General features: G+C 37.5%; 1 protein-coding gene across 38 annotated transcripts in view; it reads right to left on the bottom strand.

Moving 5' to 3' along the window:
- LOC108719750 (regulating synaptic membrane exocytosis protein 2) overlaps positions 1-12,730 on the bottom strand; it is a 358,076-nt gene that overhangs the window by 71,913 nt on the left and 273,433 nt on the right. For 21 of the 38 annotated variants that reach the window (XM_041567957.1, XM_041567969.1, XM_041567955.1 and 18 more), the window contains 3 exons: positions 11,069-11,181; positions 8,961-8,993; positions 5,231-5,278 (listed from right to left, as the gene is read on the bottom strand). In XM_041567957.1, coding sequence (XP_041423891.1) covers positions 5,231-5,278; positions 8,961-8,993; positions 11,069-11,181 — 194 coding nt within the window. The remainder of the gene's footprint in view (positions 1-5,230; positions 5,279-8,960; positions 8,994-11,068; positions 11,182-12,730) is intronic. The other 17 variants (XM_041567991.1, XM_041567965.1, XM_041567970.1 and 14 more) reach the window with 2 other exon arrangements.

The raw sequence follows: 12,730 nt of genomic DNA, 5'->3' as shown, positions 1-12,730 counted from the left end.
GCTTGTTACATAGGAGCTTTACAGTCCCTGGTGCAGGAATCCTGAGCTTCTACTCCAACCCTGGTATAATTAATAAAAAGGTGTGAATCTGTGTGAATTTAGAATCAACAAAACATTTAATAAAAATTCTTGCACCTCCCAAATGAGGAACCTGGTGTCAGATGTGGCCACCAAATGGATTTTTATGCGTCCAGCCTGGACCTCACTGACTTGCATTCACTGGCTGATTCTGCATGTTATCATCATTATCTAATTGTGCACAGGACTAATTACCTCTGCCAATCCATTTAAGACGAATATTTTATGCAACAGGAACATTAATAAATTCGAGAATGCGTCCCAAACTTCATGTGATTGGTTGTTTAATGACTTTAAAGACTAGAAAATGGTTTTCCATTTCATCCTATCCAAAACTTATTTTAATTCTTGCACGAGGTCGAGGTCGGTATTACTTAAAGAACATAAATCTAAAACTCATACAATATTTTTTGCAGCAGAACCCTTTCATGCATTCATTTTTTGAAAGTAATTTAACAACTTTATTGATAATACACAGCAAAGTGTGTTACTCCGCCTATTCTCAATGATCCCTTGGAATGAGGCAAAGCACGTATGGGGGTATTCTCTACTTTATTGTCTGTCATCCCATTAGCAAAACAGGTGAGATATTGTGGAATTCTACCATAGCTAAGTGGTAGGTTCTCCTTCCAGAAAAAGGCCTAGGTTTGCCCAGTACAGCAGAAGAATAAAACATTAACAAGGATATTTTAGCATCAAAAACTTGACATAATGACCAAAAATGACTTGTTATGCATGGTTCAGAAGCAAGTTGCAGAAAAAACTTCAATCTGATGATAATGATGACCTTTAGCAAAAATGTCCAGTCTACAGGCACTACATACTTTTCTACTGTATATTGCCTTGTGGCATCCATACTTTGATTTCTAAAGCAGACTTGATGGCCCCTAGGTTTGTTAGTGTTATTTGGTGTTTTTGCTGAATTAATGACAGCACATAAAAGCAGGCAGATTCTGATTATGTGGGGTGAAAGAACATTCCCAGAGGCTTCCAATGTAATGCTTCCAAGTCAGATACTATCTACCGATGCCTAGATAAAACCAGCTATCTTGCTCCATCTTATGGCAGTTTTTAAGAAATACAGGCAGATATGATCAGTAATCACAGTCATCCAGGTTACTAGTCAATAATGCATTACAGTAAGATGCCGTATTTACATTGTAATATGAAATGTGACTCTTTGTCGTTGATACCAATGGCACATTTTACATTACATTTAATCCAGCTTAGTCTTGTTATTTACGTGTTTTTAATGAGCTAAACAACTACATTGCTTGAAGCAGAGCATGTCAAGGATCACTGTTCATACAAAAGCTGGAGAAGATGCAAGACCATGACCAATTGATCTATGCCCCCTCCACTTTTACGTTTGTCCTGGGTACGCGGTTTCCAGTGCAGAAAATGATGGTGACATTGGGTTCACAAATCTGGGAATCAAGAAGAGGAGTACCACGTCTCTAGGAGGAGTACCATGTCTAAGATGGACATAGCTAAGCTCCTTCAGTTATCTGGTTACATTACTTATTGTCAATCCCTTTGAGTTCCCTTTTGGATTTATAATTTTATCGGTCACACGTGAGAGTACATATAGATGTGCTGATACATTAATTGTGGAACCTGTACAATCTGCTCCCTTTTAGTAATCTGGCTTAATAAGAGTAGAGATCTACAAGGTGGAACTATAATACATGTATCAGGTATTTATGGGGGAGACAGTGCTGTAACTTGTAGTGATCACAAAATAATATGGAGGGTAAGAAAATGATTCACAACACAACTGAAAGGTAAAAGTTGTTCATGTCTAAAGAAACAACAAGAAAAACGAAAACACCTGCAATTAAAACATTAAAAAGAATGTATCCCTTTTTAGTTTATATGACAGAGGGAACTCAGTTAAATGGATAATCGTTAAGACGTTATTCCTTCCTTTATTAACCAAGTACTTGTGTCTTCCCAATGCCACTGCTATAGCTTTCATACCATACTCTGACTTGGGTGACATGGCATCATATGATCTACTAACAGGTAAAACAAGAGAGACCTTACATCACAGTGTGTTCTCAGTGATTCAGAATGCAAAGATGATATTATAGTTGATCGGGGATGGATCGGTTAGTACAATTCAGAACAGGGGTCACAAAATCATACTTACTCATCAAGGAAAGTGACAAGCCACCACAGTATACCCTAACTAATCCCAGTGTGCTTTAAGTGATCCAGTAGATGGATATGACATCACGGCATTACATTACAGTTTGCTCTGATTATTTCAGATGAAGGTTTGACTGACCCAATAGAGCAGAAACTTTTTGAACAGCACCAACAACGCTTCTTATAGTTAAAAAGCCTTTATTAATGGTTTTGTGAGCATCACAGCTGTTTAAGAGTTGTTGGTGCTGTTTTAGAAGTTTCTGCTACACAGTATTGCCAATGGAAAGTGGCCATTGCAGAACGTGCACCATCTCTACATAAAAGTGAGAATCGATGTGCTGACTACTCCTCCATTGCAGATTTGACCCAATAGAGCAGTCATTCTTAAACTCCCCTTCGGAAAGGCCTAGAGAGGTGGCAGAGGGTTAGTTTGGTCTCCTAGAAAGCCAAGCCAAGCTTTAAGGGCCATTAAAGGGATCCTGTCATCGGAAAACATGTTTTTTTCAAAACGCGTCACATGACTTAGGGCAGCTGGGAAATTGACAACATGTCTAGCCCCATGTCAGATTTCAAAATTGAATATAAAAAAATCTGTTTGCTCTTTTGAGAAATGGATTTCAGTGCAGAATTCTGCTGGAGCAGCACTATTAACTGGTTCATTTTTTTTCCCATGACAGTATCCCTTTAAGTTAAAAATGCATTTGTTGTACTAGATATTTTTTTGAACTGTGGCAGATACACCAATGGTTTCCTATATTATCTTGTGATAAACTAAGAGGACTTAGTTTGGACCTCTATGAAGACTTGAAGTCCCACCAAATTCCATGATCTCACAGCATAATCTAAATAATCCAATAAGGTTACTTGCCATAACATTACTGCATAGTCTACATGATTCAGGAGGATACCAAAGCTGATACATGATGGAGACATTCTGTGTGCTAGGGATGATCCACTGAGGGTTTTACAACATTACATGATGTGCTCTGGGTCTAGAGTGGAGGCACAGTGTTACAGTATGAATTTCTGCCAGAATAGGTGCATGGCATCACTATCTGTTTGCAAATGCTGGTGGGAATTAAAAACATGCCTACATGTTGGTGGCAAAGAAAAACAGATATATTTACTTTCAAAGACATGCCACAACCTGCCGTCAATAAAATATGCCTTCTAACATTGTCTTTAGGGATTCACACTCTTTAATGTAGGAAGATTGAGCTTAAGTTTTTAGCGCAACCTCAGTCCACTAACTACATCAGTAACTTGCCTTTTCTCCCATTTACAGGTGGAGTTTGATGTTTCTCCTCATAATCTGTATGACATTTAAAACAGATAACAGTTAATAATCATTAGGGTTCTGACTGAACAATGGAAGCTGCTACAGTCAGTAAGGACTCTCATTAGGTTTGTGATTGACTATGCAAGCACGTGAAATCAATAAGAATAGTCATAAGGGTTTTCAATAACCAACAATAACCAACCGCCAGTAATGGAAAGCACAATTTAAGGTTCTGAGTGACAAAAACATAATAACATTCACTATGATTCTCACTCACCAATGGCAGTGATTAGGTTTCTGACTAACTATTAAAACTACCCCAAAGCCAGTAACGACAGTAACCTGGGAAAAATCTACAGGGCAGGCACAAAACAGAGGAACAGAGAGGGACTGTCACATAGAAACAAAGTTGCAATCTGAATGACATGAGTAGATGAGTCTTTAAAGTCAGGAATTAATACAAACCAAAATTCCCTTAAATGATAAGATAAGGATCAAAGAAAAGCAAAATCAGTGCTCTGGGCAGAGCGAAAGAGAAATTCTGAGAACTGAAGTTCCCAGTAGACTGATCACTGAAGGTTGCCAATGCTTAGGAATGGACCCTTTCTTGCAGCCTTTAAGATGGCCATAGACGCAAAGACTTGATCTTACGAATCAAGGATTCGTACGATTTTCAGACCATGTGTGGAGAGTCCCGACATTTTTCGTCTGGCAGAGATTGGTCGTTTGGTCAATCGGACAGGTTAAAAGATTTCTGTCGGTTGCGGGTAATATCTCTGCATGTATTCCCGATCGTACGATTTTCAGTGGGAGACTGTCACCAGCTTTGTCGGACATAAATGTCGTACGATTGCTGTCAGGGGCAGAACATCGGCTGATCTGTTCTTTTACTTCTTATTTGATTTGAATGGTTAGTGGCAGGTCGGGAGACAGGGAAGTCCGATCGTTCGAGGATTCGAACGCAATGCCTCAGTTATAAACAAGTTGTTTTTATATAAATGTTCGATCAAGCTTATCCCATTAACTGGGATCAGAGCAATAGATTAAAAATGCTAATAAATCTAATTTTTGGCATCATCATGGGCACGGGAAAGAAAAATAAAGAAAAAGAAGAGTAAGAGAAAGTGCTTGGTTAGAAGGGAAAGAGGAGGAGGAAGCCATGGGACAAAATAGCAGTGTAATCTAGAAAGAAACAGGAACAATGGAAAGGGTTGCATTTATAAGAGAGTTATATGTGTTAAAATGGATGGAAAGAGAGAAAGGTATAGGTGAGGTTCTGAAAAGAGTGTAAAGTTTGAAGGATCGGAGGGAGGGAGAGAAATGCAGTAGATGCAGTATAATGGGAGAAAAAGAAAGCAAAGGTGTTCCAAGAGACTGAAATGAATGTAATAAGGGAGTCAAGAAAGGAAATAGGGAACAGAAAGACAGAAGAGATGAAAAGAACATGGATTATGACAAAATGTGTTAAGAACAGGCTAACGAAGCAAAACTCTTTATTCTAATATTTTCTTCTATTTTTTGATGAATTAAAACAAACATAAGAAAATAAGGTGAGAAGAGGTACAGTACATTTATCATTTTGATACGCTGTGTTTTGTACTAATACTGTTCACTACATAGGCCCAATGAAGAGGTAAGGAAGGCTATTCTATGCAATCCGAAATTTGCAGCTGCACCTCAATAGGAGTCTACATTTCTCTAATATTCTATAATGACACCAACCTGCCTCCAACTCTGACCTTTGCTCTTCAACAGGCTGATATTCCTCTTCTGCATTTGTTAGATGAAGAGAATGAGAGAAACACGCACATGTGGTTACACACACAAGCAAAACACAAAGACTGCAGACACGTCCATGGCCAGAAACTTCATGCACAGGGAATGGTCACTTCACACTTCAGAGCTACATTGGTGGAGCAACACACAATACCATTTTATTAACCAGCCCTAGTAGATTGGCTACAAAATCCAAGGACACCGATAGATTCCATATTGATCTATATATTGATTTAAGCTGCTTTGACTTTTACAAATAAGAAGAATATTTCTTGTTGGATATTTAATATGCAAAATAAATGTTCGTCTCTTAAGATTAGTTTCCAGCTGCTACCCGAGAGTTACCTGGTAGTTCGATGGACGAAAGCCAAAAAGTGATCCGTTGTTAAAATTAAATTAGTGCCTTGAATGGAAATTTTTGTGCAAACTTTGTCTACTCTTTGTATGTGCTTAGGCATAACATTTAGAAATTTTGCTCAACTGTCACAATGCAGATTGGCCCTATGAAGCAGCTGTGTGTGTAAAGGTGCTACACTATAAAAATATACAAAAATGTTTAACAGGCACTATGTCACACCAGAGACTCCAGTGATATTTACTCCCTTTGCATTCACTAGTAATAGCTATGTGCACACTAAAGTTAACTAAAGCTGGCCAAACATAATATCAACTCTAGACTGAGATAGTAGCTTAATGGTCTCTGTATGAGTTGAAAAAATTATGTCATGTGACTTGTGCTCTGATAAACTTCAATCACTCTTTACTGCTGTACTGCAAGTTAAGGTGGCCATAGACGTAACAATTACGATCTTTCTCAGAAAAGATCTTTCCAAGAAAGATCGTTCATTTCATTCAATACACACGTGTAGAGCTGAATCGTCAGATATACAGGTAGATATACGGGAATAAACAATAGGATTCTACCTGTATCTGACGATTCGGCACTAACAATGGCCGATGTTTGGGTCCCTTCAAAGGCACCCAATCAAAATTTTCCGTCCAGGCCGATTGACGAGCAGACCGATATCCAAGTCTTCTGCCGATATCAGTCGGCTCTTTTTCCACCATACACGCAACGAATATCGGACGAAAATTCGTTTTGTACGATATTATCTGTGCGTCTATGGCCACCTTTAGAGTGATATCACCCCCCTCCCTTTTCCTCCCCCCAACAGCCAAACAAAAGAACAATGGGAAGGTAACCAGATAACAGCTCCCTAACACAAGATAACAGCTGCCTGGTAGATCTAAGAACAACACTCAATAGTAAAAACCCATGTCCCATTGAGACTCCTTCAGTTACATTGAGAAGGAAAAACAGCAGCTTGCCAGAAAGCATTTCTCTCCTAAAGTGCAGGCACAAGTCACATGACTTGGGGCAGCTGGGAAATTGACAAAATGTCTAGCTCCGTGTCAGATTTTAAAATTGAATATAAAAAAATCTGTTTGCTCTTTTGAGAAATGGATTTCAGCGCAGAATTCTGCTGGAACAGCACTATTAACTGATTCATTTTGAGAATTTTTTTTTTTCCCAATGACACATGGGAATTTTGTTTCCCATGTACACATGCACCAAATGTCAGAAAATACCATTCTGGAGAATGGGCATTGCCATGGGTAAAATTTTTGGGGATTTTGTCAAGCTGTGTTTGAACCAGGGACTTGTTATAAACTGTCAGCTGTTCCTTCTGCTTGAGCCACAGGAGGCAGTGTGGTGTCAGCCTGACACTAAAAAAATTTAATCTTTAACTCATCCTTCATGTCTATAATTTCTCCATCTACATTTGTGGGCAGTAACTTGTTAAAGGGCTATTTAAGCCTGCTTCCCCGACACCCCAAGGTTGGATCATTGGCCATTCTGCCGACTCCAAGCCTCAAGTTCTTGTCCTTGATCCTGAAAACTGGTTTCTGTGACCCTGCTCCTGCCTTGTAAGTCCTGCTCCTAACCTTGTTCCCAATGATCTGATTTCCCGAGTTGACCTTGACCTGTTTTCAGACTCTGTATGTTTACTGCCTGCACCTGACCTTGTTATCCGGACCTGATTCTATCTGCCAATCCTGACCCTCAGCCTGTTTTAAGGACTTGTTTACTGTCTGCCCCTGTTTATACTTGTCTCCAGTGGCATGTGCATGTTGTTTTTTTTTATTAAAACTGTCAATTACACAGCATCAGCTCCTGTCCATTTAATCTGTAGATATACCTAACACTACCACGATTTCATGCAGGTAAAAAAATGCCTTTCATTATTAAGGGGAGGTCACCCCAAAAATAAAATAAAAACGAAGAAATTGAAACTTTCCAACATACTTTCATAACAAATTTTCAATTGTGTCAACATAATATGTAAATGCTATTGAAAGTGGTGTCTATCTGTGCCCTTCTGTTCTCTGTCCTGGTACATTTGACTTCTGAAACAATATAACACAAGCCAGCTGATTAACAGATTTGTCTTTGCAAGAAAAGAGCTGATTTTGCAACATTCCTTAAAAAGTCAGAGCCAGGAGTAGAGAAATGGATACGGAAACACTGCTTTCGACAGCAATTACATTCACTAACAGCTGTAAAAAATTTTTTTTTACCATTATATAAATTATAAAGCTGCTTAGCATTCATTTTTCTTTTATTTAGCAAAATTTTCATTTTGGGTTTACATTCCCTTTAAATAGGGATTTTCAAACTTTAGTATACGTAAAACAACAGACATATACTGAAATGTACCAATCAGAATGCAGTTGCTCATTGTTCAAAGACAGATGTGAAATTAAGGACCATGAAACAAACAGGAGGTTCAGGCAACATTTACTTCTACAAATTGTGATGGACGTTTGTTTTGTTTAATTAAATGAAAAGACAAATGGGGCATATCGGTGATGTTGCCCTTAGCAACCAATCAGATCTTTGCTTTTGTGTTGAAATCTAATTGCTGATTGGTTGCATCCCTGAAATTTTAACTTTAAAATATAAACATTTGATAATATAATAGGGGTTTAACATAGGATAAACCTCTCACAACCATAGTCGTTCAATTACCGCTATACCTAGTGTTTTGTGTAAGATTCTGGGATTGTTAGTTAATCTAGTTATGCAATTGCTGGGGATGGCAGGTTGGGCATCTTCAGTTTAAGGGAAACACAATAAAGAGTATAAAAACAAACCACAGCACAGAAATTCTATTAGGAAATACACACACACCCTTCATAACAAAGAGAGCAACTGCAATTGACATCTTTCAGATCTGCAACAAAAATGGTTGTTTGTTCGCAATGCTTAGTGAGACTAGCACGCGGCCGCAGTCGCCCAATAGCAATGAAAAATGATGATAATATACACAATAACGCTGTAATGGAATCACACGAGAAACAATTTCAATGAATAACATACATTCCTTTACAGAGACAACAGCTTCCACCCATAATTATACTACAGATATGCAGAAGGGGCTTTTAAGGTTATATATGGGAAAATAAATGCAAAAATCAAAGCTATGAATTTCCTCATTATGTGAGGACTGGATATCGAATCAAAGAACTTTAATACCCTCTCATTTTTATTCTGGTTTCAGATTTAAAGCACATCTAATTGGAAAGACATCAATTGCAGTTGGGTTTTCTTTTTGCTTACTGCCCTCCCAAACAAGGCAAGTAAGTGAAAATAAACCCTTCTTTGCGTACAGACCTTCATAAAGCTCTGTTTCCTTGTCTCCATTTTCTGGGGAAAACAGAAAAAAGGCAACCAAAACACAAGGGTTAAAAATAAAAGGCATTTTGCAAAGGGCAAAGTATACAACTTAATAAGAAAAACATGTGTGATCTGCTAGACTGGAAGGTGGGTTAGGATTTGAAAACAGAGCTTTAAAGCAATGTGACTGTATCTCGCATGCCTACATTTTTGTTTATAACTATACTTACACAACACAAGGTACTGTTTGCTCCTTATTCTTCATGAAGATACTAAGATACATTGATGATATATTTTTTTTCTTTTTTGCTAAATGTGTTTTTTTTCTGAACTACATTATAGAATGTGTTGTATATTTACAACTGTTAAAAACATCACACATTGCATGATTAAATCCTAAGAGACATCTAGGAAGACCAAGTCATAAGTCTAACAACTTCTCCAGAAAAGTTGCTTGGCCCAAAGTGCCTTCCACCTTAGCTTACTGGTTTCCAAGAACCGCCAATGATGATAAGGGACAGTGTGCTTGTGAACGGGTTAGGCTACAAGTTAGAGAGTCCTAAATTTAGAATGTTTTAAGAAAGAAAATAAACTGTATTTTAAGCATTTGTATTCATGTATGTTCAATGAAAGAAAGAAATGTAGCATTCTATTGGGCATAGAAATGTCTTAAAGGATCTACAGTAATTATTTTGTCACTAAATATATGTGCTTGTTTTTGTGTACCTTATCCCAACTGTCCAGAGGACAATTTGATAAAGAAAAAAAACTAAGCGTCTGAAAGAAAAGACATTTATGGGGCCAAAACCAGAACAGTGTCTTCATAATGAGAAATACTGAGTGGAGCTCCTCCCTAATACAACTTAAAATATAAAGTAAAAAGAACAGAATATTTACAAATGTGTCCAAGTGAAAATAATTCCCCTAGGATCCTTTAGGAGCTGTACAGTTTCTGCCAGAAATGACCAACACTGCCCTTAATCTTAATTTTAAAAAAAAAATTGTAAGGCAGTCATGGTTTTATGTTTTCATCCTACACATGGGCCAGGGTACAATAAAGCATAGATTCCTGTGAAATTCTGACAGCCAACTCATAAATTGCATAATTTCCATATGTACATGTCAACATTTTTCTTTTGTTCTTCCTTCTGCTGTGATCAACAAATCAATGTGGCTACAGTCGCTTATTTCAATATACTACACTTATGTATTTATTCACTCTAACTGCCTCTTGTCTGTATTGAATAGCAACTAGGCACATCCTGTAGACAAACGTAGGCAATGAAACAGGATGGAGATATTTGAACCCATAATATATATGTGCCCTTAAATGTTAAAACGGCAGCAGCTTGTTACAACACTGATTAGAACATTAAATTCATATTTGAATTTTGTACTGGGTAAGCTTGAACTTGCACCCACATTAAAATGTGTGGCATAGTCACAGTGTATATTATTAGATAAACTTTACTGCAAGAAAGAAACAGGAAAAAAAAAAACAATAACCATGAATAATAATGGTGGAAGACTGGCACCAAGACTGGTTTTGTGTGAACTCTCTAGAGTTCACAGAGCATAGTCCCAACTTATGATCTTTCAGCAGTGGAAAACTCAATATCTAAATATGGCAATTCTTAAGAGCAAGAGGAATGGGAGTTGGGAGTACCTGGTTACTAAAGAAAAAGGATACAAGTATACGTACAAAGGTAGAAAAACTCAACCTTAATTTATCTTAGCTATATGGGGGCACTATAATTAACAATAACTTGAGATGGGAAATTCGGGCTTCTTATGAAACCTACACTGGTGTATATATGTGCCTCTATAGAGATATATCTCCTTATTATGTTAGCCTTGGATGGCAAGGCCACCAGTTGAGTGAAAGCTAATGGGTAAAACCAAAAATAAGATGTGGCGTCTCTTTGCACTTCCCCTTTACTCGTACAATATATAAGCCAACATCCTTTGTGATGTACCAACCAATGGTAACAATCAATATTTGATTCTGGATTTGGCCTTGGGAAGAGCAGATTTCGTTGTTTTCTTGTGAAACAATAAAACATATAAAAACCCAAAATTTGTGAACTCTGAATGATCATACTTACTTCTTTCTAATGTGCCCTTTGGGGGAAGCTGTGGGAGCTGGCGTCCCCTTCGTCCTGCTAATGGGGTGCCTGATGGACTTGTCTGAACCGAGCCAGTCCGAGGGGGATGTGCCCTAAATGACATATGTTAATATAAAAGAGAAACGTTAAAAACTGAGGAAAGTTCTTTAAACACATATTCAACGGCAAACTAAACAACAATAGAAATGAAGCTAGTTCACAGGGTGACTAATCTTTACTGCAATATCCAGTTCCTGAAATACAGTATATAAAACAATGCTCAGTTTTATCATTATTCCTTATTATTAAAAAAAAAAAAAAAAGAATTATAATTCAACATTTTGTTTCAACAGTTTCCAGACACATTATCAGAACAGGTTTCCACATACAGACGCAATATTAAGGGTTCCATGGCACATGATGAAATAAGAGTTAATATAATGGGGTAACACTGGTGACAGTCTTTATAACCATTATAAATCACATGATTAAAGCCAAAAGATGCTACTAACTGAAGGTAGGCAATAAATAAAGTGCACTGTCGTACCAAGCCAACAACTGGGATAGATTTCTATGGACTTAGCCTTAGCTATCCAGCGGTTTCAGTCATTGAAAAAAGTACACTGCAGGCAAAGAGCACAACTTACTGATTTGAGATTTCCTTAGTAGGAACATATTATCAGCTATTCTGGACTAGAATCACAATTCCCTAACTATCAGTAGTAAATGGACCATACTAAAAAATGGTGCAAGAGGAGTAGAGTCTGAGATTCTGAAAGTGGGTCTGACTGTTTCCGACAAGGAAAAACTTTCTATGACTTTGAATATCCCAGAGGTTAATGTAAATAAATCCAAATTTCAGCTGACAATATGCATGACCTGATGTTTTTAATATACCTTCAATAATGGAATCTAGATAAAGATCTATTCACCGCTGAATTGATAGAGGGCATTAAGCACAATGTATGCAAATTAACGATTAACATTTGGCTGAGAACATTCCAAGTTCTTGGTTTGAGTTGAAACTAGCAGATAAGGTCATACTGGCTAGTACTAAACTAATGGGGATGTTGACAGTTCAACTTTTTTAGCTGGAGGGATACTGTATCTTTGGCTGGGAGAACCTTTTTACCTAATAGCAGCAAAGTAATTGTGGTCTGACTCAGGCTCCCTTGATTCAGTGTATCAATCCCTCAACTATTTGACTGTCCTTTGTAAAGTGTGATTAGTGATTTATAATAGGTTAATAAGTACTGAAAAATATATCTCCCATCACAGGTGAAAAAAAAGACATTTTGTGTAGATAGGAACAAACCCTTCTCAAGCTTTGTTCCCTTAGAAGCAACAAAATGCTTTCTTTGTACAAGATATGGATTTCTCGACTTATTAACTACAACCACGTAAAATAAATAGATTATATTTAACACGCTGTTTATATGATGACATGAAAGTTATTTCAGAAGCAATGTCGGATGGAAACAATATCTCATTCTGCAAGAGAAGACATGATTGTTGTGAAGGGCACTGGATGTTAGAACCAGGAATTCCTGAACAATGAGAAAAGAAACACAAAACAAATGCAGTAAAATACTGTTAGTAAACGACATAGAACGGCGGCCACACCATTATATCCGCAGGAGAATATAAGTAGTGTGTTAGCAG

Source organism: Xenopus laevis, chromosome 6S (assembly GCF_017654675.1).
Source record: "Xenopus laevis strain J_2021 chromosome 6S, Xenopus_laevis_v10.1, whole genome shotgun sequence".
Lineage (NCBI taxonomy): Eukaryota > Metazoa > Chordata > Amphibia > Anura > Pipidae > Xenopus > Xenopus laevis.
The sequence above is the reverse complement of the archived record's forward strand: the minus strand, read 5'-3'. Positions and strand labels throughout refer to the sequence as shown.